A 27,721-nucleotide genomic window follows, 5' to 3' on the forward strand; every position below is an offset into this window, starting at 1 on the left:
GGCACTTTGCAGCCCAGGAAGGTCACAGCTTGTCGTGGGATGGCTCGAAATATAAGTTGTTTTAAGACTGATTGGTCCCACCAGTCCAAGGGAAGGAAGCGTCCTCTTTGAGTCTCCTCTGTCACATGTAATAAAGGGTCAGCATAGCAGCTGTCACTCAGAAGTCATCTCCAGTCACTGGAAGTAGCTACAGGCGTCTTCGCTTCTTCTTCCTCATAAAATTCAGCTCCAGTGGTTGACTTGTCTTGAGCCTCATGATCTAAAACATTTATCCAGGAACCCAATCAATCAGCACTCATGCTACATTAAAGGTTTGAGGGGTGCTTGTCCTTTCAGGACAGTAAGCCTCCTCGTTGGAGTTCCAGGCAGGCATGCCAGAAGACCAAACACTGCAGAGTTTCAAACTCCTCCCTCGTTTCCTGTCTTCACAGACACTATGGAGCCTCGGCAGGCTTCAAAAAGGATTCCCACCAAAGACCAAAGTCAAACCTGGACCTCCCCCACCCAGTACAGCAGAAGGACCAAGAGCAAGCACACAAGAAATGGCAAAAAGAATACAGCCTCCATTTTGGGTCAATGGTGACCCTTCTGTGTGTAAACCCCACAGCATAAAAAGGGCTCACTGCCATGTTCAGGGGCAGGCTGTGTGATTTCATAGTCCTTTCTATATATCCGCCACTCTCCCCACGGTTGTGGTTTTGGGCGCGTAAATTACGGGACCCTGTTAACGTGTGTTCCACCAGCGGGGCCACGTATGAGGTGATTTCACCTCAGTTGCTGAGAGAGCTCCCCTGCTAGTGAGCGAAAATGGTAGCGCTGTTTGGGCATATGAGCCCGAAGGAGGATGGCAGCGAGAGAGCGGGGAGAGAGGAGAAACCAGGCGGAAGCCCAGACTTCTTCAGTGGGCACTGAGGCCCTCTGTCGAGTCGCGGACTCCTTCCCCAGTGACCATAGGCGTGGCCTATCGGTGGTTGGCTGCTCTCCCTCTTCCCCACCCTGGACTGAGAAGAGAGCAAGCCAGAGTAGGGACAGGCATTACTCTGCTGACACTCCAGCTGGGGCCGTTCAGGTAGGAGAGAACCGAAGTGCAGTGAGGATACCCGACCCTGCATGGGACAGCTTCGTTTTACCCGCGGGCCGGGTATTTTGGTTTGCTTGGCCAAAAGTGCTTGGGTACTCTTAGTGGTGTTCCCCGCATGGTGGTGCAGAGGTAGATTTTTGTTTTCCTCCTCTTTCCGCTTTTCCAGAATCTCACCTCGACCCATTCGGTCGGGGGGGGGGCGTATTCCGTTTGTTTCTAGCTACCACCGTTCTCTCACCAGAAGTGTTAATCATTTACCAATGGTGGAAGCATTCTGTCACAAGAGAGATTAGTGACAGAAAGAGTTATTTATTTGGCACATGAGAAAATGTTTGCTCCCAGGGGATACCTGTGATCAGTAATGTTATGTATTTATCAAAGGTGAAAGTGCTCTGTCACAAGAGAGACTAGTGACAGGAAGAGTTATCTATTTAGCATGTGAGAAACGTTCATACAAGGGTACGTGATGGGAGCAACTCTGTCAGGGATCTAATGGTGTGATAGAGACCCAATGTATGTATCGTTTGATTTTACCCACTGTCTTTATATAAAACAAAAGTGGGCCCCCGCGCAAATAAAACAAAGAAGTATGTTTGATTATTGGTCTTTCACACCCTATCTTATTTGATTAGCAGGGCAACCCCCCCCCCCCTGCAAGAGCCCTCTCTGGGTAGCTCCCTCCTGGTGGCCATCTCACCCCCTTGGGCTATACAGAACTCTGGCACATGCGTGCAGTAAGGTGTTACCCTCCCATACCCAGGTCTCCTACAGGTAGCTATTCACTCACTCTCACAGGAAGAAATAAATAAAAGTAACACTACAGCGAGAAACACCTTACATGTACATTACCAGCGCTGTGAACACAGCCTGCGGGCACAAATTGCACAAAAGTGGGTAGAAAACATCCACTGCCACCAGTCATTCAGGTATGCTTGTCACTGTAACATAAATGTTAAAGGAGCGGTGAGAAAGGAGATAGTGTAACCCCTCAGCACTGCACATAAGGATTTGTTTACTGATCTCACAATATAAAATGTAGAAAGGATCAAAAGTATCCCTCTACTGTTGGGAACAATAGTTCTCACAAGGAAAGTAGAAAATAACAAAGGAAGCCCAAAGGGCTCCCAGCAACACTGCACAAAAGTTGCTCTGTGCTTCAAAAGAAAATTACAGATGCCTTAGCAAATATGGAGTAAAGCAATACTATATAAAAATAAGTACAGAAATAACTAGGGTTCCCATAGTCGGAGCCAAACAATGAGTGGGTGGGAAAAAGGCGCCCACTGAGGAGAACAGACCAACAAAAATCCATGAGTCCAGCAAAAAGTACTGGGGGTCTGTGAGGAGTCAGAAATGAGAGACGGGCACAAAGTTGTCATGTTTTCAACATTGACATTTTATTAAAATAAAAAGTTTTGGATGAAGGCCTTTCTGTCCCTACCCTGAAGAGTTTCCCTGACTATGAAATCAAAACTAGGGATTAGTCTGTGTCTCGTCCAAATTAGGTAAAACAATAAAAAGCTACAAGGTAAATGAAAACCCTACAAAACAATCCTTGTATCCAGGGGTTGATTCCCTTCCCCTGAACTGTTTCAGGAAGAATATTTAAAATGTTCTGTTCTAACAATGGTTTTTTAAGAGTATAAGAAATATCTTTCATCTAACACTTTCTTTTCTGGGAAATTATGTTTTAAGGATGGCAAAGTGTCTCTTTTCCCAAGCAATGGTGTCTTCAAAGATGGCAAATTGTATCTTCTATGCAACAACTTATTATAGATGGTCTCCTGGTGTGCTCTCCTGCCAGGAACCTTTTTCACAATGTATTTTTCTTTCACACAACTCTAGATGTATTACCTGGTATACTCCCCGGCCAGGAATCCCTCTCTCTGCTTGGTAGATCCCCCTGGTGTATTCTCATGCCAGGTCTTTCCCCCAAAGGCTCACTGCCTGATGCACTTCTCTCACCAGGTCTTCTTACAATCTTTTTTTCATCTTTCAGTTCTTTCTCTTTAAGTAGAACACAGTTGTGTTCTTTCACTGTATACACATTATTGATTCCAATATACTTGTTCCAACTTCCCCATATTGGCATGTCATATATACAGACTTGTTCAAGCTTTGTTTATTAACTTCATTGTTCGTGTTCATTGGCTTGTGGCAATGCTTGTTCCAATCTTCCCAATATTGACATCTCGTATGTGAAGATTTTTAGAGATCTTGGGCCTCATTACGAGTCAGTCGGTCCGGAAATAACGGTGGCAGTAAACCCGCCACCACCGTTGTTTCTGGACCGGCTGATCTCGCGTTCTGCAGGCGGGAGGTGTCCTTCCTGCCAGGTCTGACCTGGCGGGTTTAACACCACCCGCCCGCAGGCAGACGTGGAAACACCGGCACCATCACGAGATGGTGCCGGTGTTTCCACTTCCCCATTCCCATGGGGTCCTACCGGACTCCATGGGAATGGCGATTTACCGAACTTTGCCTCCAGAATTACCGGGTCACCGGTGTTGTAATGCCCCGGTGATTCCGGGAATTACAGAGGCGGAATGGTAATACAAGCCTGGCGGTAACCTGCCGGTTTTTCTGGCTCGGTTACCGCCGGACTCGTAATGAGGCCCCTTGCCTTTCAATTGCTTCATTCATGTTCATTTGCTCATAACAATATGTACTCCAACTTTCCCCATATCAACTTCTCATATATGGAGAATTGTGTACATTCTGTCTTGATATAATTTGGTTGTTTTTCAAAATAATTTCCCAATTGTTTGTACGCCTGTCGGTAAGCCCCGGGACTCCAATGCTTCTAGGCAGATTCACCAGTGTTTGCTGGCTTTCCAGCTATGGCGTATGGCTGCAGCAAAGTCTGTGCTTCAGGAAAGCGGTTCCTGTTCTGCAGACCCTCCTGCGGTTCTTCCGCTGGCTTCTCCTTCATCTGCTGGTGGCATTGTTGCTCTTCATTGTGCCTGCGTCTGACAGCCTCTCCACTGCTGCCGGCTCTTCAGCGATTCACCTACAGCACATGCTGTGCTTCTCACGGTTTCTCGCCTTTTCGTCAGGAAGCACCTGCTTCCGACCACACAGTTCGCTTTCGCGTGTCTGTCTCCGGTTCGGCTTCCTGCTTCACTCACTCTGCATTGCGCTGTCTTCCTCCGCTGACAATTTAGAAAGGCACATCATTTTTAAATGTCCAGCACGGCTGACTTCCTTTACAACAACTGGTCTGCATATTTAGCTTGGTGTTTCCACCTTAACTCCTTTCTCTTCTTCCGCCTCCCAGTACTGGAGGTTTAATGGGAGTTGGAGTCCATAGTAGTTTTAGACTTTTTAAAACTGCATTGCCTTGAATACTTGTTTGAGTCAAAATTGTCAGAAATAGGAGATGTAAAATGTGCATTGTGTGTAATGGTATTTTGTTTGGGACCCTTACTTAGGATAAAACCATCAGACAATAGATGTTACATGTGAGTCGAATGTACGTGATGTGTGAATGTTATTCTACCTAGGGTGTTTTGCAGAAAGGGTTCTTTGGGTCCTGCAATGGGAGGGACTTGTAAAATGTCAATACACGATTAGGAATTTAGGAATGATAGGGTCTTCCTCATTATTAAGAGAAGAATACTGTGTCTCTCCCGATGGTCACCAAATTTCCCTGATGGCCATCTCCTCCTATGTAATCCCCCTCATAATAACACCCCTAGGGTCAGGATCAGATAGCAGCTGCATTCCCCTGGCCACATGGGAGGAGATCCTAGGCTTGGGATCAGTGATTACTCCATAGGATTCATCACAGGTGAAGGAGATTTGGCATAGAAATTAAAAATCTGACGTAACCGGTTAGAAGGCAGCGTTCGAGCCATGATGTTTGGAGCACTCATCCGGATTAGATCGAAGGTCATGTCGGTTTAAGAAATTGGTAACCACTGCGTCGGGTCAACCAATTATGCGATGTTGTGAGCAGTTAGAGTCAAGGTCTGAGGTGGTTGAAAGCTGTGACCCTGATGGTCTGATGCAATGTTCAAAGAGGTAGTGGTTTGAAGTAGTCAACAGTGGTGAGCTGGTTGTTCAAGCCGAACAGGTGACATGCTCTGCTTGGTACGATGAGGCATCAAGCCGTTTCAATGAATACAGCAACAGTGGTTGAAAGGAGAGCCAAAAGCATCACCACGGGTCCTGGTGGTCCAAAGGCGTTCAAACGCGGTTGACTCCGATTCAATGGCGATTTGAAGCTGTGCAGTGCAGGAATCCGGCTGCTTTACTTCTCCGCTGTGAGTCCCAATCCAGGGGATCAAGGAAAAGAATAGTTCTTTTTCTCTTCGCTCCCACTCTGGGGAGGATAGCTGGCATCTGCAGGAATCCTTAACCTACAGCGCAATGCAGTTGGCAGAGAATGCAGGTCTTGGTCCAACAGCAGTCAACCCAAATGTTCCTTGGGGATGGCTAGGGAACATTGCTGGTCTCTGCCTTGGAGCACCTTCCTTCACCTTACAACAGGAGGACTTTGGCAAGTACTGCTCTCCCAAATGGGGCCAAACAAATTCTTCTGTTCTTCTTGGAAACGGATCAAAGGAGGAGCGGGAGACCCCTTCCTTATAAAGGCAAAAGTCCTCCCGGGTTTGGTTAAAAGCAAATCTTCTTTACGGGTCAAATACCTCTTAAGGTTACAGTGACTTTTGCCTTCTTGTATCTTACCCAGAATGCTTTGCTTCTGAAGGAGACGGAAGGGAAAGGCCCACAGAAAACGAAAATGGAGGAACCCTTCCTCCAGCCATTTGCTTTGTCCAGCTGTAAGCCTCAACGATTCAAAGGCCCTTTGGTACGGAACACCCTGTTGTGGAGCAGACCTTTTTGTTGTGGGTGTACCACTTTGAATCTTAATTCCCAAAAGAGCTCCTTCTACACGTTTCCTTGGCTGATGAGGTGTTACACAACCTCCCCAAGGTATCAAAGGGTTTAGTCTACCTTCCCAGTCTGCCCCTTGTCCATTTGGCTGAACAGAGACAAGAAGTATGACTAGAATCCAAATAGCCTTTTAATGACTGCCTACTGTTCAGTGTTGACGTGTGTGATACAAATCTTATGAGGGTTTAATAAATGTGTACACGAGCAGTCCCCACACCAAAACCAAGGTATGGCTAGTTAGAGATTACCCTACCACCAGACTTGTATAGTTCATCATAATTATTATGGTTTTGGATCAGAAATGCAGATTTAAATGCAACCCTTTGTCTGCAGTGACTCTGCTGTCACTGCAGCTGTCAAATATGGCACATGCAAAGTTTATCCTGTTCTGTGCCACTGAAGAGTAGGAGCTGCAGATCAAGGAGACGGATGCAGCAGGGCATAGGTGTACACTATGCTCTGGAGTTTGGTCGACATATCACCCTTTCTGAGATGGAGTTACCTGCATTATTTTATTAACACAAATAAAAAAGCCAGGGATTCTATACCCTTGCCAGTTGGCAATCCCTCACAATAATGTACACAAAGAAGCATATGACTGACAACACTGTACAATTATTGCAGCCTTATTAAGTTCAGTTCTCAGGACACATTTTTCCCCAGTTCTCAGGATATCCAGAAAAGTTACATTTGCATACAATTCACCATAATGGGAATTGTTTAAATAATTACTGGTTATTTGGAATAGCTGACATTTATGTGCCCTTGAGGATCGGCGTTCAACAACAAAAAGCTGATGGGGCATTATCTATATAAGGCGAGTCACCAGAGGGAAGGTGGGCGGAGGGGGGTTGTAGGTGATGTGGTATACTGACACAGGGTAATGAGCACCATTTGGCGGTGATGCTAGACCTCTAAACATTGTTTTTTTGTTTGTTGCTTTCTGCCTACCCAGGGTTGCAGGATTGTCTGCTTCACTCGCGCAGTTGCAGAGGCAAAATGCAGAAAAGGAAGAAACAGAAAGGCTGCTCACCAACACACTGGACACGCTGGATATGTTGGTGCGTCCTGGGGAGCAAAGGGGTTGATTTTTCTGTCTAGAGCATGTTTGTGCTGTTTCTTTGCAGTTCCATTATGCTGGGTGGTCTTCGGAACTTCTTGGGATGCATCCTCTATATGCTCTTTCAAGGCTGGAAATGCAAAAACAATTGCCCCATAATTACTAACTTGGTCCTGTTCAGGTAGGTTGTGTAATGTAAATAATGTCTTATTTTCGGCCACAGCTAGGATCCACACTTTATTTAAACTGTATATTACATTTAATTTTGGCTCTCTGACAAAGTCCTTTCTCGCTCTGGTGGGGTGATCAATGGACGGCAGGAGCCTCCCCCTTCTAATGGATGATGAGCCCATAGGTGCGTAAAAGAATGCCACCTGTGAAGGTAGAAATAGCCTGAGATTTTTTGATTTTTAATGAATATAATGATGGGGGTAATTCATTGGTCTCTCGTTGCAAAACCAGAGGTCCATGAAAAGGCAGGGCGATCATGTCCGGGTCAACGATGTTGAACGACTTTCTTCAAGCAACCCATGGCAAAGAGAGTGCATCAAAAGCAGCAACAGTGGAGCAGTCCCAGCCTGACCCTTACAACAAGTCTCAGACGACTAAGGAAGGGACAAATGCCTCTGCACAGGCAGACAACCTGGCCCAGTGACAGTTCAAACAGGGTTACTAGGCAGAATGTCCCATGATAGCTTGCCCAAAGGGTGAGGAACGCCAGCTGAAGTTCAGGCACAACAGGAGTCTCCTACCGAAAATAAGAGACACTCGGTTCCAGAAGATTCAGGGGAGCCCCAGCAAGCTGTGAATGATGGTGAATCAACTGTGCTCTCTTCTTCAAGGACGGGAACCACCTAAAACAGTATTCCCCTGTCTGAAGAGAGACAGAGCATTTTTCAGGAGGACAGGATTCAGTAGCAACCAATTCAGCACTTGTATTCATCTTGGCTTCCTAAGGATCAGGTTGAATCGTGGTCGACACAAGAATCCGGACCAGATATACACATCTGCTGGGCTGACGACTGCCCTAGCTTTCCATTCACTGGTTGTGCAATATTCGAAGAATTGGCAGCCATCCAATTGTGGATGCCCCGCCAACATCATCTCATGGCATCCCACATTCTACTAAGTGGTGTTATGGCATTGGAGATGTCTGCCCAACCCAAACATGTTCCTGTTAATTCTTTTGGGTTCTCTCTTCAGAACCAGTGACGGGTAAAGACATTATCTGGCCGTTCCTGCCACCAAACACGAGGAAGACTAATAAATCCAGTTATTTGGGTCATAGGGCTTTAAAAACATGGCAGCAGTTGTTGCTACGATACATACAAAGGCTACCTTGCCATAAAAAAAATGGTGCAATGTAGTACCACCATGTAAAGAGAACGTTGCCACCAGGCTGTACCAAGCATTCACCCTGGATGAGGGATTTCACCTAGGGGTGAAAAAAGAGTGTACAAGGGCTACCCTTTCCCTGGTAGCCATAGGGGCCGCCACCCAGTCTTCCCATAATAAATTGTGTACACGGGAAGGCAAACTTTAAAAATAACTTCTCTTTGTCAGAAGCAAAAGTTAGCACACAGAAAGACAGCAAAAATATTGAGGTTCTCACAAAGTGAAGCTGAAAAGCAGCATACAAGAAAATCCTACCTAAAACTGCCTATCTTTGGGTCTTATTCCTGACGAGCACTTGGATTAGGGAACATCAGGGTAAAAGGGTCTGTAAACCCCTCCGGAAAAAGTAAAGTGTACAGGGGCTCCAACCAGAGGTACAGTTTAGGACTGTTGTCCTCACTCCAAGTTATTCAGCATCTATGTGGGGGAAAGAGAGCTCACTTTGGTGGTATCGGAACAAGGTTCTATAAAGCATTTACTCAATGGCACACGGAAACTGATCCAAATCACTAGAGCGCACAGGTTGACATGGTCTCATGAAGCAGTAAGGCTGATGGATAATCTGCGACGGTTGTAATGAAAAGCTGGACTGCATATTTGACTTAGTGACTAGGGTAAGAGAAAATAAATCTGGCTGGAACTTTAGACAGGGAATGTAAAAGGTATGAGAATAAAGGGACAGACCAATCAGCTAACACGTTTAGACAATAGAGCTATCTCTCTTTAGAACTAACATGAATGAGATGGGAACCGTAAACTAGATTTTGAGAAATAACACCAGAAATTGATTGCACTCTTTCCTAGAGCATTATGACCTAGGGAAAACTGAATGCTACCTCAAATGCTGGATATTAGAGCTAAAGTACTCATTGTTATTATTTTGTACCTCTTATAAGGTGTAACGCGCCCGAAGGCCTCAGTGCGCAGCTAGTCAGAAGAGCAAGGAGGAGACAGGTCAGGACCAGGGAAGCATCTAGGAATAGGTACCAGAAACGAAGAGAAACGTTTTGAGGGCTTTTTTAAAGGAAGATAGTTCATCACAAATGCAGAGAGGAGCAGGAAGGAGATTCCACAGGCACGGGCCATGGAGTCAAAGCTGATGCCACCATACTGCACAAGTTTAAATCTGGGTGGAACCAGTTTCAGGGTGGAGTCAGACCGAAGTGAACGAACAGGAGGAGCATGCCTAATCCGATTCATAAGGTATGCAGGAGCTTTCTCATGAAGACTTTTGTGAGTGAGGAGTACATTATTCAGTGTTTAACAGGAAGCCATTGCAAAGCGATACGGGCCTCAGTTATGTACTGTCTTCTGGAGAGGCCGCTAACAGCCTGCACCACATTGTTCTGGCCGACCTGAAGCATATTGATGTTAGATTTGGAGGGGCCAGCCAAAAGGCAATTCCCATAGTCAAGTTTAGAATTGACAAGCGCTACTGCAAGGGAGGAAGCGTTGGCATTTTATAGGAAAGGTTTAATCTGCCTGATGAGGCAAGTAGTGTAGGCACATGAGGCTTTCACCTGACTAGCATGTGTCTTCCTGTTTAGTAAAGAGTCAAGATAGACGCCCAGGGTCTTAACCCAAGGGCTAGTCTCAATGGGGGATCCTGCAATATCAAAGGCAGAATATCTAGTGTCTAATTTTAGCAGACGCTGGGGAGAAACGACAAGCATAAACTCAATGTTGTTTCCATTGAGAGCCAAGGAGGAGTTTATCATCCAGTTTTCAATCAATCACACCATAGATGTGATTGATACTTAGGAGGTCATTCTCATAGTTGGCAGAGAGTTTTATGACAACCTGAGTATCAACCGCGTAGTTAGTGTAGTCTACGCCGAGACTGTCCAGTAGTTGAAAAAAGGACGAATATACAGATTAAAGGGAATAGGCGAAAGACAGGCTCCCTGTGCAACACCACAAGTAAGAAGTTCCAGAGCTGATTTGAAACCCTCAGAAGCCACCTGGGCTGACCTAGGGCCAAGGATTGGGCCAGGAACCCCCTTTCTCCTGACCTGCACCATCGGAATGCACATGCCGAGTGGCCCTCCCACTCAAGGCCCGCCACATAAGGCTAGAGCCTGTCTACGCTGCAACAGAGCCGCGAGGCGCGTCGCCCTTTTCACCATCCACCTGAACCACAACCATCAACCTGTCTCTGGGTAAGCTAAGCATAGCCGATTTCTAGAACGCTGTCTGTCTTTGTGTTCTGCATATTCACGCCTCCCAGGCCCCTCCGCATCCAAACCCACGTCTGCTACTGCTCTACCCCATATATGAACAATGTCTATATCTAACTGAAGATTACGTCGCCCACTATTCTGTTTTGTTTGCTGCTCTCCTGATCCTGCACGCTCCTACGCATTTCACACTTGTTCACCTGCCGCCAACCCTGCCACGCACTCTTACGCTCAGCCCAGTGCGCTGATCGCTATATCAAATGCCATACTACATACTGCACTGCTCTAGTATAGTCCATTGTGCTGCCTTATTGCTGCCTCCCTTATGTTTGCTACTAGCCCACCTCGCTGCTCATCTGCACCCAGTTCCATAATATATGTTGTATTGCATATACATTATTAACTGTGTGACTATTATGCCTCATCCCTACATCGCTTTATAATCGCTGGTAGCCTAGCACACTGCTTACTGCACCTAACCCCATAACACATGTGGTACTGTACTACCATTTTCCATTGTGTTGCCTCTTCGCCTAGCCTTAACACTGCATCCACTATATGGTTGCTTCAAGCCCAGCTTGCGGCTCACTGTACCCAGCACCATAACACCATAACCCAGCATGCTGTCTTGCTGCTATCCATAAAGATATTACTTCCCCACTGCGCAGCGCCCTGCTCCTATCCATACACGATTTTGTGCTGCCCCACACTAACCACACCACCTTCATGGCCACTTTAAGAAGAGTGACGCTTACTATGGCCACCTTTCTACCTCTATTTCACACCATATCCCCAACTAAGTTCCTACCCGCAATCCATGACCACTCATCGTCTGCTCACCCACATACTCCCTTCACCACCTTCCCACTCACCCCAGCTGATTGGATCCTCCGTTTCGCATCCCCCACCAATGCCACTTGTCCCATGCCCACTCAGTCTGAGGAATGCACAAGAACACCCTACCTAAGCTCCTAACGCAACAGGACCCTAACATGCCCACCATTACACACCCCACTGGGAACCCCTAATACTAATAATACACCATCCCCTGCGCCCTCCACCCTGCCAACTGAATATCCTATCCCTACCAGTCCCACCATCTGAGGTGCCCTCATCAATGCACGCTCCCTACTGGCCCATGCTCTTGACCTTGCTGACCTCATCACCTTAAAACAACTTGACTTCCTCGCCATAACAGAAACCTGGTTATTCCCGGCAGCCGGACCCACCCTCTCACTAGCCATCCCTGAGAACTATACGATTATCAGACAAGACAGAGCCTCAGGCAAAGGCGGCGGCGTAGCCTTCATAGCTAAATCCCACCTGGCCCGAGAATTTACCAGTGCACGCCTACCATCTGCCGAACTGTTGTCGGTCAAACTTCCCTTCTCAGCCACCCGTACCTTACTATTTCATCTAATCTACCGGCCCCACCTCCACCTTTGAGGAAGACATCACCTCCCTACTGAACCAAAATACTAAACCTGGTTCACAAATCATCCTGTTGGGAGGCTTGAACCTAGTCCTCTGTGACCCCAACGATGTGAATGCCACTATCCTAGAAAACGTGATCACACAACTCTGCTTCAAACTATGCATTAATGAACCCACCCACAATAAAGGGAGAACCCTGGATTGGCTGGCACCACAATTGCACCACCACAATCCTTAACAATGAGCCATGTGCCTGGTCTGACCACCACTGTATCACATTTACCATTCAGGAAAATGTTTTCCCTAACACCAGCACAGTCCTTGCTCCCCAAATTCTGTCCAGAAACTCTCGCAACATAACCCTAAATAACCTGCTCCCTCTCATCCAGCCCATTGCAAACATGCCATACAACACGGACATAGACCCTTCCTCGCTGGTCGAAATGTACAACACCACCATAGATCAAGCCCTGAATGAAATAGCACTGCTACAACTAAGAAAGGCCAAGCCCTCTTCCCACCTGAATAAATGGTTCACTGTTGAGTTAAAAACATTTTGTAATGCCAAAAGAGCCTCCGAAACCATATGGCAAAAAATTCCCTCAATCCCCAATAAGGTAAAATTCACCACAGCCGCTTCTACCTACAAAGCAGCCATTCAAATGGATTGTGTCCTCCCACGTATTCCTCATCATATGATATTCGTATCCTTCCAGCTTCGCTACTTTGGAAAATGTTTCTCGGCAGAGGGCGCTATGCACAAGGTCATGGCGTCGATGTCCCTTGACGGGCTCTGTACCGTGTCGACGTCACCATCAGTATAAATAGCTTGTGCCGCGCCCGTTAGTTTCAGTTCCATTTTTCCGATTGCCTCGCTCTCGAACGGTGCGCTTTGGTATTTTCTTCAGAAAATTTCGTCTTCTTCCACCCCTTTTACTCCCAAGACGGGGTTCAAAAAATGTGTCAACTGCGGATCGAAGATGTCGATTACAGATCCTCCCTGCGTTTGTCGTTGGTGTCTAGGTTCAGACCATCGACCCGGGGACTGAGGATCCCGTCAGTCGATGACGGAGAAGACCCTTCGTGAGAAGAAAGGTAAACTGGCGGTGGGGCGGGAAGCTTTCAAGGCCTCCTCGAAGGCCTTGTCAAAAAGACATAGGAAATTAAGCGATTCAAAAGAATCGGATCATCTTAAACATTCTAAGAGGTCTCGATGATGCAGTAGGTCGAGACGCTCTTCATCGTCCTCTTCAAAAAAGGTCAAGAGGAGATATATAGATCTCCCTCTGCTTCCTCAGATACGTCTACCGAATTGGTACGATGTCCGACTAAGTCGGATTACCCAAGAAAATGGGATGAATTTAGAAGGAAGATGATGAAGGTCTTTGAGAATGCAGTCTCGACCCCCTCAAAGAAGCCTCAAAAGAGCCAGACCCCGATCGCTCTGTCAGACGACACAGGGAAGTCGAGAACTACTGTGAAAAAATCCAGAAGTAAAGGCGAACCTCGAAAGTCTCGACGCAACGTCAAATTGTTGAAGATTCATCGAGAATCGAGTGTTTCCCTGACACCGACTAAAAAATATAAGTCGTTGAAGCCCTCAACAACTTCATCGGCGCCGACTGCTTCGACATCGAAGCCAAAAGCGTTCTCGCCGCCTTTGTCGAAGACGTCATCAGTGTCTTTGAAGACTCCTTCGATACCATCGAAGGTTTCTTCGATTCCTTAGACTCAAACTCATGTACAGGAAAGGAGATTTACTCCTTTACCTAAGTCAGACTTCTTTAAGTCTGTCTTCTATATTTGAAGAAAGTGGCTCTGAAGAAGAAGTTTCTCCGTTTGGAGTGCAATATGGTACTAGAGAGGTCCCAGAAGAATTAATCGATCCAGAATCGAAAATTAGAGACCTGTGTGATACCCTTCACTCTGCTAGTGGCATTGATGCGTCACCTGAGCTGGAGTTTGCAAAACCTGACCCTGCAGAACATGCAGATTCAGGGTACAGGAGTCTAATGAATAGAGTGGTTAAATACATGGGCTGGGGTAGAGCCTCAACCACTTTTGATCAGGATGATATGACTGATATACTTGATCAGGGCCCCAGAAGGATCCAGTTCTCCCCTTCCATAGGGCACTTCAAAGAATGGTAGAAAAAAACTGGGAAGTTCCTGATACAATTGCTGCAGGTAACACTAATTTTCCAAAGTAGTATAGAACTTCTAGTTCTGATCCTGATTATTTAAGTAGGCATCCCACTCCAGAAAGTCTGGTTATTGAGGCTGCTACTTCCTCAAGACAAACAGCATATCCATCTCTCCCACCGGATAGGGAGGATGAAAAAGGTGGATGCTTGGGCCCGTAAGGTAGCATGGCTCTCCAGTCAACTAATGTCACCTGTACCCTGGCCAGGTTTACCCATACCCTGTGGGACTGCATTTCTGCCGCGGCTGAACATATTCCAGAAGGCGAGGAAAGGGAAGGCTTCCTGAATATTGTCAAAGACGGAAAGGAGGCAATGGGGGAATGTCTCCAGTCTTGACTGGATACTGCTGATAGTATCAGCAGATCCATGGCTGCAAGCACAGTGCTACGCAGATTTGCGTGGTTGAGGAAGTCTGGGTTTGCACCAGATGTGCAGGCCAGACTACGCAACATGCCTTTTGATGGCTTGAGGCTGTTTGGTAGTAAAGCTGATGAAAGCTTAGAAAAACTACAGACCTCAAAAGCGGCTGCTAAATCTCTTAGCACCTCCATGCAACAGCCTCAGAAACCTTATTCGGGCTCATCTTCCTGGAGAGGTCGTTCTTTTCGGTACTACTCCTCTTTTGGTAGAGGAAGAGGACAGGCCATTCAAAGAGGCAAGAGAAATGTTGCTCGTGGTGGACGAGGAAAAAGTGCAAAACCAGCCTCAGGAACGGCATCTTTGCCCTCAGCCGCTCCTGCAGCCGCCTCCAAATCATTCTGAGGCCTTATCACACAAAACCCCGGTGGGAGGCAGAATCAGCATCTGAAAGAATGGCGGGGCATTACTTCAGATGCTTGGGCACTGCCGACAGTAGCCCAGGGTTACTGCCTTCCTTTCCTAAAAAGGCCTCAGGACCATCCACCGGGAACCAACTATGTAAACATTCCAGATCTGCTCCTGTTGCAGGAAATTTTAGCCCTGCTACAGAAAGGTGCAATAGAACAGGTACCTGAAGCGGAGAGGAACAAGGGTTGGTACTCCCCTTACTTTCTCATTCCAAAGAAGGACGGAGGATTGAAACCCATCTTGGATTTAAGAAACTTGAACAAGTTCCTCGGGAAGGACAAGTTAGAGATGGTAACCCTTACTCAGATCCTTCGTTCTCCAACTCCAAGACTGGTTGGTATCATTGGACCTTCAGGATGATTACTTTCATGTGCCAATCCATTCCAAGCACAGAAAGTACCTGAGGTTGGCGGTTCTCACTTTCAGTTTCGAGTTCTGCCATTCGGGCTGACCTCCGCCCGAGGGCTTTCACCAAACTGATGGCGGCTGTGGCAGCGAGTCTTAGGAGAGGGGGAATTCACGTCTATCCCTACCTGGACGATTGGTTGATCAGAGGGCGTTCTCCCGAACAAGCTCAGGAACATCTGTCGATCACCTGTCACTTCCTTCACAAACTGGGCTTCTCCCTCAATTTCAAGAAGTCTCATATGATACCATCCCAAGAGCTCCAGTTTATCAGAGCAGTTTTGGATACTTCCTCGGGCAAAGCCTCGCCTCCCGAGGTGAGAGCTCTCCACATTCTGCAGATGGTAACAAAGTTCCAGAATGCCCAGCATCTGCCGGCCTGCGATTTTCTGAGGTTGCTCGGCCTCATGGCATCCTGCATTTTCCTGGTTCCACAGGCTTGACTAGGAATGAGATCTCTCTAATGGGCCCTCAGAACTCAGTGGTCCCAATTCTCGGGGAGTATGTCGGATCTTCTGCAAGTCCCGAGCGCAGTTGCTCAGGATCTACTATGGTGGGCTTGCAACAACAACATCCTTAAGGGAGAATCTTTTTGGCAACCATGGCCGGAGATAACAGTAGTAACGGACGCCTCACTCACGGGGTGGGGAGCCCACACCAATGATCTGACAAGCAGCAGTCGTTGATCTCTATCGGAGTACAAACTACACATCAACCTATTGGAGCTGAGGGCAATCAGACTAGCGCTGAAGGCCTTCCTGACCTCTGTGCAGGGAAAGAACGTCCTGATAATGACGGACAACACAGTGGCCATGTGCTACCTCAACAAGAGAGGAGGCGTAGGATCACTACCACTGTGCAGAGATGCAATGCAGCTCTGGGTCTGGGCAATACGAGAGGGAATCTCTCTATCGGCAGTTCATCTAGCCAGAGAGCAGAACACAGCGGCAGACGCTCTGAGCAGGCAGAGCAGTCTCCCACGAGTAGGAGCTAGCTCAGGAAGTCCCTCAAGTGGATCTGTTTGTGACCGCGGTCAACTGGAAGTGTGAACAGTTCTGTTCAAGGGAATTTCGTCCAAGAGGAGCTCTAGGAGATGCGTTTGTGGTCGATTGGAAGTTCCCACTTCTGTATGCGTTTCCTCCAGTCCCTGTGATTCCTCAAGTAATCGGGAGGTTGAGAAAGTTCAGGAAAACCATGATCCTAATTGCCCCGGATTGGGCCAGGTGGACGTGGCACCCGGACCTTCTGGACATGTCCATCTGCCCTCCAATACGTCTTCCGCAAAGAGAGGATCTTCTTTCGCAAGGGGATGGTCGGGTTCTCCATCCAGAGGTTTCTGGATGGACGCATGGTTTCTGAGCGGTTGAGCTACAAGGATTGGGATCTTCCGGGTGACGTAATGGAGATTTTGCTTTCGGCCAGAACGCCAGCAACAAAATCTTTGTACCAATGTCATCGGAACAAGTTCAGGAACTGGTGCAAAGATAACGATTTGGACCCATTTCAATGTGGCACTCCAATGGTGCTCTTTCCTATTGCATCTAGCCAATCTGGGGCTCCAGATTGGGACAATTAAAGGATATCTAGCTGCGCTGTCCATTTTCAAGCGCTCCTCGGAAGAGGTTTCTTCAAAATTTCATTAATAATTCAATTCTTGAAAGGGCTTACTAATATGTACCCTCCAGTCCCCTTTCATGTCCAAACTTGGGATTTAAATCTAGTACTTAAGTTTGTAACTTGTATACATTTTGAGCCTCTGCACTCCTGTCCCTTGAGGCTTCTAACATTAAAGACTGTCTTTCTTGTGGCTTTAACATCAGCCCGCAGGGTTAGTGAACTATAGGCTCTCTCATGTAACCCTCCATATACTAATTTTTACAAGGACAAAGTGGTTCTTAAGGTTAAACCCTTTTTCTTAACAAAAGTAGTTTCTGACTTCCACTTGTCACAAAAATCATATTAACAACCTTCTATCCTCCTCCTCATTTGGGCAATGAAGAGCAGAGACTGGACCCTAAAAGGGCTTCCAGTTTTTACCTTTCAAGAATGTCAAAATTACATCAAGATGACCAACTTTTTGTAGGTTATACAGGTCATAAATTGACATTAGCAGTGACAAAACAAACTATATCCCACTGGATCATTCTGGCTATAATTGAATGCTACAGATTGGCGGGAAAGGACCCACCAGATGGGCTTAGAGTCCATTCCACTAGGGGGATGGCTACTTCTGTGGCTCTGAAGAGGGGAGTCCCTGCAGCAGATTTGTTCAGCTGCAACATGGGCATCAATGCATACCTTCATCAAGCATTATTGCTTAGATGCCTCTTCTTCCAATTAAGGTTTATTTGCCAAGGCAGTACTTCATTCTGTCCATGAGAAGAATAACTAGTACTTCAACCTCCAAAATTACCACTGCTATGGGAGCGTATCAGAAGATGAGGAATGCGTCGTAGGACACAATCCATTTGAAGAACAAGTTACTTACAAACTATAACGTTCTTTCGACTGGATGTTCCTCCCACATATTCCTCATTGCCCCTCCCATCCTACCCCGCAGTACAGTTTACACTGCTTACACTTTCCTCTCACGAAGTATCAGTCATGAGGCACGCCTGGGTGTTCCTCGAATATTTCCTCGAAAAAACAGAACTGAAGGCAACGGGCGCGGCACGTACTATTTATGGTGAAGTCGACACAGTACGGAGCCCATCGAGGGACATCGACGCCACGACCTTGTGCACAGCATCCTCTGCCGAGAATTTTTTTTCCAAAGCAGCGAAGCTGGCAGGTTACGAATATCATAAGATGAGGGATATGTGGGAGGAACATCAAGTCGAAAGAACGTTAGTTATTAAGTAACTTGTTCTTCTCAACACCAAAAGAGACCTACAATGTAAGAATTCAGAACGTTAAATCAGACACAAAAGAACTCTTTACAATATTAAGAGAACTGGAGTCGCCTGCCCCACCTACAGAAGCCGGCACCAAAGATGCAGCATGGTGTGCCAACATCCAGAAGGCTCTCTCAGACAAAATAACATCACTACAAGCCAAAATCGAGACAAAAAAAAACAATCTGGCCTTGAGTGCTAACGCACATAAATTATCTGACACCCAGTCCCCCATTTGCTGCCCTTTCCGCTTCTCACCAGTCACCATCAAAGAGGTGAGAAACATCATCATGGGACTAAAACACTCAAAATGCTAAGGAGACTCCTGCCCAGCCCCAATCATTAAGGAAGGAGCAAAAGAACTAGCCCCCTTCATCACTGCATTGATTAACTCATCCTTCAAAAGCTCTTCAGTCCCTGACAATCTTAAAGAGGCCTGGGTTATGCCCCTCCTCAAAGAAAAACAACCTAGACCTTAATACACCGACCAATTATAGACCCATAACAACGGTCCTATTCCTCCTAAAATTATTAGATGGAGCAGCCTAACTCCAGATTCAGAAACATTTGGAGGACAATAACCTACTTGGCCTATGACAGTTCGGTTTCAGACCTAGACACAGTACTGAAACCGCACGCTTGGACCTAAAAATCCAATTGGACGAAACCAAGGACAACGGTAAACTCGCCATACTCCTACTGTAGGACCTCTCGGCAGCGTTCGACTTGGTCGACCATCCGATCCGATCCTGACCAAACATTTAACCTCAGCGGCAGCATTCTCCCTGAACGCAGCACGCTGGATCCAATCTTTCCTCTCGAACAGAACAACCAGGGTTTTTTCTCCCTCAGCCTCTGCTGACCCAATACCCATCCACTGTGGAGTCCCACAGAGTTCGTGTGTGTCACTCACGATTTATAACATCTTCACAAAGCTCCTCTTTGATCGCCTCGACAGTCTGGGTGTCGCCTTCACAAATTATGCAGATGACACCGATATCCTCATCATGCTCACTGGCTGCTATGATGAAGATTCCAAACTGTTCAATGATGTCTACCTCGAAATCCGGGCTTGTATGGCAGCCCAAAGCCTATGTCTTACCAACAATAAGACCGAACTCTTGATCACCATCTCACCAGCCCGGCTAAACAGTCTGGACACACACTATAAGACCTTTAACATTGATGGGAATATCAAAGTTGCCAATGAGGTCAGAATGCTGGGTATCTAGCTAGATTCTACCCTCTCCCTCACAAAACAAGTTAGCACCACAGCCTTAGCCACGGCATATACCAACAAATTGATGAATGCCTGCAAACCCTACTTATCTACTAACAACCGCCTCACACTATCGAAGTTGGATTACTGTAAAACAGGGTACAAGGATTGTGGACTCGCAACACGATACCTGTGCGCTATTTATCACTATAGGAGTCTGCAGTGAAAAGAAATCTAAGGGGTGGTGTGAGCAGCAGTCCAATCCCGGTCAACCTGGCCACACAGGTTGATACTATATTAACAATTTGTGGGATGTGGGGGATAGAATTGCGCTAAACACCATTAGGCTAAGAGACAACAATCAAAGTACAGTATTTTAATGGTTTGGAATGAAGAACAGCCGATTTCTCATTTAATTTGCTCCATACTCGATTTACCGAGCGATATATTCGTCCCAGCCAATTGTCTTTTCATATTGATCAAGATATACATTCTTCAACGGGTACTTACCCATCAATCTCCAGTGTGGTTTCTCATATTCATTGGCCATTTCTAAATACTTATGCCTTGAAGACGACGCAAGTGTCGAAACACGTGTCGGCTGTTCTTCATTCCAAACCATTAAAATACTCTACTTTGATTGTTGTTTCTTAGCCTAATGGTGTTTAGCGCAATTCCATCCCCCACATCCCACAAATTGGATTACTGTAAAACCCTACTATTAGGTTCCTCGGCAAAGAACCTAAACAGACTTCACGTTCTACGAAATAACACCCTTAGATCAGCCATGAACATCCCCCGCTCCAACCATATCTCAGCCATCAGACGAGACGTACACTGGCTACCAGTGCGTGATGGAATCACGCTATGCACGTTTGTCATCACTCATAAATGCCTCACAGGCACAGCCCCGAAATACTTATTTGACGAATTCACCAGGCACCATTCCGACAGACCCACGAGATCCCACTACCTCAACCGCCCCAATATCCCGAAATACAAACTAAAAATGGCAGGAGGATCCAGCTTCCCTATCCTAGCTGCTAAGTACTGGAATTTCCTGCCCCCAACCATCGGAGCCGAACCCTCCTTCTGGACATTCAGATCCAAAGTAAAAAGCCTGGCTCTTCTCCCAGCTCGGGTAACACCACAGCCCAGACTCCACAAACAATGCACCTACAAAGTAACCTCTCGACCTGCCACCCCCTATTCTGCAACACTGTCTCATCCCTATGTATTAGTGTACCACCCAATGTATCTTTTTGCAACCGTTACTTGACCTCATGACCAATTTGTAACCCGGTCATCAAGCCATGTCCTCTGTTCTTCTCATGTACCTGTAACATTCCAGTGTCATTATGTAACCTTTTCACCTGGGCCCATTGATCAATATGTAACATAGTCAATAAGCCAGGTTCTCTGTTCTTTGTTGTATGTACCTGTAACTATTCATGTAAGCAAGCGCCCATATACCTCCTGGTTTGATGTGCTCTACAAATAATAAACTAAACTAAGGAAAGAGGCCAACCATTGTAAAGCACTGCTAGAGCAGTTGGCAATACTCCCCAGCCTCTCAAGCAGCAAGGAGTGATCCACGAGGTCAAACACTGCAGAGAGGTCGAGGAGCATGAGAAGCACAACCTGTCCCAAATCCACAGTATGACATATGTTGGCCTTCAGATCAATCAAGGCGATCTCTGTGCCATGGAGTGCTCGGAAGCCGGATTGAAGATAACCTAGCAAGATAATTGTGTTAAAATATCTATAAACTGGAGACATTAAAGTGGTCTGCGTGTAATGTTTGGCATCACACCAAGCTCGAAACCATACAATAAACCTGCAAGCAAAGGCTTCAGGCTGGAAACTGGGAGCTTGCAAGCCAGGCTTGGCTTGCAAACGTGAAGAGTCAGCCTGAAAAAGGATGAAGTTGTCCTTCTAACCAGAAACAAGCAAAAAGAGCCAAAAGACCAGGCACTTGTAAATGGGCCTTCCTCTGATCAGCAAATCTCTGAGAGGAAAAATAGTTTCTGGAACTGGTAGCTCCAAAATCAAAGGGATTTTAATGGCAGGTTCCCATGCGAAAGCAATTAGCAGTTGACCAGCTGAAAACCCCTGGTCACACTGTGGTGGTGTCACAGGTTAGAGACGATATGCCATGCGCTTTTCAAGTTTGGTGAATGGGGCACTATTAAGAATAGGGAAATTGTATCATACAGTTCCCTGTTCCCAAGGCTTTTTAAGCACTATTTTGCACACTCAGTTCTCCAATAAAGTCAATGGCATATATAACCCGTAATGGCTCCTAGAAAAGCCTTTTTCAACCACTGGCCCGATACTGGTGTTAAATGATCTGTGCCAGCCGTCCCCCCTTCCCATTTCACATCTTTGGCCTTGCATTCCATTCCCAGCTCCATCGCCACCCCCTACATTCTCCTACTCCCACTCTTGGCTTTTATTTCAAACCCAGTCCCAGCCCCTCTCTGCTTTCTTGGATGGCGTCTTCTAATGTTTTTGAGAAGGTAAGATTTCCATATTTTTCTCTGAATTTTGCAGCATTAATGTGAAGTGGGTGCAGGGGAGTTGTGAACTGTGGTGAAGGGCTTACCTCTGTTCGATGCCGCAGACTACATATATATATGCTTTACCCTACTTTTTTGAAGTATATATTTTGCGGTAAATCACTGTGGTGTATTTTCTGGAGCTAGGTGTGTGGACTAATTGTATCTTTGTCGATTTACTGCCCCTATCCTTTCTGCTCTGTCTACGCTATCCCCTTTTGAAAGGTTTGGCTTCCCTTTGTCAGGTGTTTTAGTCATCCCCCTAGGGCTAGTAACTCCAGGGTCCCATGGGGGAATAGAGGAAAATACCTCAGTAAGTACGTTTTGTATGTAACTTTAAAGGAGTTAAAGAAGTTTCTAAAATTTTTCCCAAATGAATCAGTGGGACAAACCCCATAGATATGCTGCAGTTCTGGACAAAAGTCAGAAAAGATCTAATTATACCCCACAGTTGCAGCAGGTGACACAACAAGGCAGGAGACTGACCCCAAAGGAGCCCTAGTGATGAGTTCTACCCCAGGGTTTGAGAACCAGCAGCCCAGGAAGAGCTGGTTGCTGAGGGGAGCACAAGGCCCACCCCAGAAAATGCAGATTAGTGGTAGAAAGGGATGATTGTAAACCAACTACTGGATCAGGACCCTGGGGACACCTACTGTAAGAGTAGATTTCCATCCTGTGCGAAATTCTCTCCTCTCCACCTGTGAGTCATCCAGCACTTTTCGCTGGACTCTTGAATTTTTTGACTGATTCTCCTGAGTGAGTGGGAATCCTTTTCCACACTCATTCTTTTACTCTGATCATGGTAACCCTTTTTACCTCTTTTAGGTATTTCATTGTGGAGTCCTGCTTTCCTCCAATTTTAAAAGCATCTACAATTTACTAAAGCAACACACAGCATTGATTTTTATTTTACTTGGCAAGCGTTTTAAAGTTACCAAGGCAGGGGAATACTTTTCATCCTACCTGTGTTTTATTTCGCAACATCAGCACACCTCACCTTATGTGGAGTGCTGAGGGGATCCAATGTATGCCTTTTCTCGGCTCTCTGGTACGTTTTTGGTTACTACGACAAGTCTGTTTAGGCTGGTGGCAGCGTACCTTTTACACAACTTTTCGTGAACTGTCATCACAGGCTGTATGTGCAGGTGCGGTAGGGGGTCACAAGGGACACCATTTGCCCAAAATGGTGGCTGTACATTTTAAATCCCTAAACAAGATGGCCTGTCATTTCTTATGTCTTTTTTTCTGCCCTGCTAAGTGGGGAAGGGTCCTCTTGTCCCTTTGTCTTCGCCGGGCTTCCCTTGGAAAGCCTGCAAAGGACACTTTGAGTGACTGGCAGGATAGGAAGTGGGGGAGGTCAACTGAAACTCCATTCCATTCGAAGAACAAGTTACTTACAAACTGTAACGTTCTTTCGACTGGATGTTCTTCCCAAGTAGTCCTCATCACCCCTCCCATCCTACCCTGCAGTACAGTTTACGTTGTTTACACTTTCCTCTCACGAAGAGTCTATCAGTCATGAGGCACGCCTGGGTGTTCCTCGAATATTTCCTCGAAAAAACAGAACTGAAGCCAACGGGCGCGGCACAAACTACTTATACTGATGGTGAAGTCGACACAGTACGGAGCCCATCGAGGGTCATCGACGACACGACCTCATGCACAGCACCATCTGCAGAGATTTCTTTTTCCGAAGCAGCAAAGCTGGCAGGTTACGAATATCATAAAATGAGAGATATGTGAGAGGAACATCCAGTCGAAAGAACGTTACAGTTGGTAAGTAACTGGTTCTTCTCAACACCAAAAGAGACCTACAATGTAAGAATTCAGAACGTTAAATCAGACACAAAAGAATTCTTTACAGTATTAAGAGAACTGGAGTCACCTGCCCCACCTACAGAAGCCGGCACCAAAGATGCAGCATGGTGTGCCAACATCAGTGTCCTGCAGTGTGCCAGTTCAGACTGGCTGGCTGCCCCCATTGGACAGCCATCCCCAAGTTTGAATGGTGCATAAGATACGATTGGTGGAAACAGTCAGGTTTCCTGCATAAATCCAGAGGTCCTGGAGCTGAAACCCAGAGACGATCACTGGAGCAGAAGAATACGAAGGACAACACCAGCAACTACCAGCAACTTCCAGCGACCACCACCGCATGCTGAGCAACCGCTGCTCCCCCGAACTCAACTTCTAAGCAACAGGGAAGATCAGAAGATGACGTTATTCCTCCCGTGGACTGGTGTTCCTAATCAGCCCCAAGATTAACTGCATTTTGCGCCATCCCTTGAGGCGCTGCAACCTCCACGGCCTGCAATTCGCCAATAACCTGGGGCCTCGGCTGCATTGCTGTGCACGGTTTTGCCTGAAACTTTGTGAGCATCCTTCCAAGTCTACCTGTTACAGCTCCCTAAATTCCCCTCACCCGAGACGATGACCGACAAAACGAGAAGAGAGACCCACTGCAACAACCGTCCTTACACCAAGCCTGGAAAAAGGCGCCAACAAGCCAGAACCGAGCCGATCCTTTGCTGGGCGTCTGTCTGCACGAGTGCTGTCGCCAGATCCACTGAAGTCACTTTCTTCTGTCGCCAAGACTGAGAAACCAGTGACTGGCTCTGCTGTCGCCTCACCGCTGGAACCATCCTGCAGCAACTGTTTCTTCACCTAAAGGTACTGTCCTACCCCTGGTACAACTTACCTTTTCGCTTGCTTGCTTGATCCTGGGGCCTGGAGGTAACTTTATCTTGCACCCCCTCCAGGTCGCCCATAGTTACATTGGGGTGTACCACTCATTTTAATCTAACCCTGCCTTAGGACACTAGTCCTTGGGGCAAGCCTACAATGGAACACCCTGATTCCCTTGCCTCTGTAAAACTAACTTTACTTACCTGCAATACTGGAAGAGACTCCTGTTGGACTCTGCCACACTGAACCTTTTACCATGCTTTCCTGCTCCACACCTGGCCATTGGTGGCCCAGTGACCCAGCTGAACACAGAGAGACTTGCATAATATAGGGTTTGACTCAATAAGATAGGGTGGGATAAAGTAGTTCTAAAAGTGTGCAACAGTTTGAACATATGTTTTGGATGGTTTTACTTAGTGATTTGTTACTACCAATGTTATTCTAGGGTTACTACTACTGTGGTTTATTATCCAAAGAATATTACAAAGTGCTCTTATAGTATCCTACAGTTTTAAAGTACTTCCTTTACTTGTGAATTATGTCATGATGCCTACCCCCGGGGATCCAGGCCAAGTCCAGCAACCCCGGAAGCAGGCATCAAGTTACCCCAAGCAAGCCCAACAACCCCCGCTAGGGGCTATTTGGGTGCAGTCCTGGCGCCTATGGCGCCAGGCTCATATGGAGAGTCAGTCCTGGCGCCATAGGCGCAAGGCTCATAGATTAAAACTCACCTGATGCAGACCATGCTGCAAGAGCTCCAAGCCAAACGAGGCTTGGAAGGGACTATTTTACCTAGGGACTATTTTTTTTACTCGGGTGGGGCTGGGGAGGAATACTTACCTGGGACTACTTTGGAGGCTATTTAAACCACGCCCAAAGAGCAGCACACGCTTCGCGTTATTCTGCATCCAGCAGCGTAACGCTCATCGTGCCTGCAAGTCTGCATCCAGTCTTCTGCCACGCCCAACTTGAGTTTGGAGCTCCTAGAAAAAGGGAGAAAGAAGGAGAAAAGGTTAGAACAAGAGCAATACCTTTGTTCCTTACCTGAATTCCCGATCCATCGCGCCTTCGAGCTGGAAGAAAGAAGTTATTTTATGCGTGTCGCCTCGCCTGCTGCAGCGCCGCGCTGAACTCACTGGCCTTCGCAGCATCTTCACATTTCACTGCATCCTCCTGCATGTTCCCGCACCACTCCGGCACCTAAGGAGAAGACAAGAACAGCAAGGTGAGCCAAGGGAATACACAGAGGAATACCCCCCATAGACTTACCTGATTTTACCACCGGGGGTACATTTCTTCTTCACGGGTCGGCGCAGATTCCACTGCATCCTAGCCGAACCCAGGCCACTGAGGGGAAACAAAAGGACAGCAAGGTGAAACAAGGGACTAACAAGGGGAACCCTCCTCACCACAAAAGACTTACCTGATTTTACCACCGGAGGTATTATTCCCAGAGACTTCATACTTTCTCTCAGCGCCTGAATAAGGGAGAAAGCAACAGGTTACATATGGACATTATTTTATCGAACTGTGTTGGATAATACAAATCCTTACCAGAACATTACCGGTTGCCACGAGGAACTCTTCAGTAGGGTCAAGCTGCAACCTGCAAGGAATCGGACAAGAGTGAAAGTCAGGCATTTGACGAACTACATACTTACGGCGTCTTGCCGGGAATATCAGAGTCAATATTGTCCTGGAACTCACCAATTCCTTCGAGCCAGTGAAGCAACTGGTTATCTACGCGCCCCTTCGCTCCATGTAGGATGGAGAGCTCATCTTTTCAAATCATCAGGTGAGACTATAAGAGGGGCCATCCAAGGTGATCAGTGGGGAGAACAGCGGGGTGGGGGATTTACGCTCAACTCCACGGGTGGTTAATTCCCTTTCTCCATTTGCAGACGAATATTCCTAAGGGCAAAGCAAACGAAGCTAGGTGGGCCAGTCCAGTCCGTCACCTCGGCCCTAAAATTCACATTGGTGGAGACTGCAGCAGTCCAGTCCAGATCGACGCCTCTGTGGGAGCCAGGTGAGCGTAACAATTATCACCTCTGCCTTTGTGTATAATACATGTCTATTCTAATGGATTGTGTCCTCCCACGTCTTCCTCATCTTTGATGTATTCATAAGTCTGCTTGCAGCTTCGGAAACTTTTTTCCATAGTATCGGGCGCCGTTGAGTCATGGCCCTCGACAGCCTCCGCCCTTTCCTCGGTTGTGATGTCGACACTGGTATAAGTAGCTTGCGTTGCGCATCGGACGGTTCCTCGCCTCTGTGATTTCTGACTGTGTATTTTGAAGGGATTGTGTCCTCCGACGTATTCCTTATCTTTGATAATACGTTTCCAGCTTGCTGGCCTCAGAATTTTTTTCTGCAGAGGGCGCTGCGCGTCGACGTCCGCCGAGTCGATGTCCCTCGACGGCCACCGTATCGGCGCCGACGTCACCATGCCCATAAATAGCCACGCGCGGGGTCCGTTGCTCAGTTCTGTTTTTCTGTGCTTCGTGGGGCCTCGGAACATCGTTGCTCAGTTCAGTCAGATAATCTAATTTACATCTACTCAAATATACCAACTCGTTCTCGATGGCATCTTCACCGGAACCGACAACGCCGCGATCCGGCTTCAAGAAATGTCGAGACTGCGGTAAAAAAATGTCGATAACGGATCCACACAGGATCTGCTTGTGGTGCATGGGAGCCGAGCACCATTGTTCGGAGTGGGAGGACTGCATGTCCTTGACGGCGAAAGCCTTGAAGGAGCGCAAGGGGAAGCTCGAGAGAGGTAAGTCTGTCAAAACCTCCTCGAAAGTTTCTTCGGCTGAGTCGAGGCATTCGTCTCCTCGCCGTCAAACATTCCCATTCTAGATCTCGAAGTAGCTCCCA

The 27,721-nt window shown here is 46.9% G+C and overlaps 1 protein-coding gene across 1 annotated transcript in view; it reads left to right on the forward strand.

Annotated features, from left to right (window-relative positions):
* LOC138580226 (centrosome-associated protein CEP250-like) overlaps nt 1-27,721 on the forward strand; it is a 1,782,457-nt gene that overhangs the window by 259,208 nt on the left and 1,495,528 nt on the right. The window contains exon 9 of the mRNA XM_069650593.1: nt 6,936-7,041. Within this exon, the coding sequence (XP_069506694.1) occupies nt 6,936-7,041 (106 nt within the window). The remainder of the gene's footprint in view (nt 1-6,935; nt 7,042-27,721) is intronic.

Source organism: Ambystoma mexicanum, chromosome 3p (assembly GCF_040938575.1).
Source record: "Ambystoma mexicanum isolate Mex_15411 chromosome 3p, UKY_AmexF1_1, whole genome shotgun sequence".
Classification (NCBI taxonomy): domain Eukaryota; kingdom Metazoa; phylum Chordata; class Amphibia; order Caudata; family Ambystomatidae; genus Ambystoma; species Ambystoma mexicanum.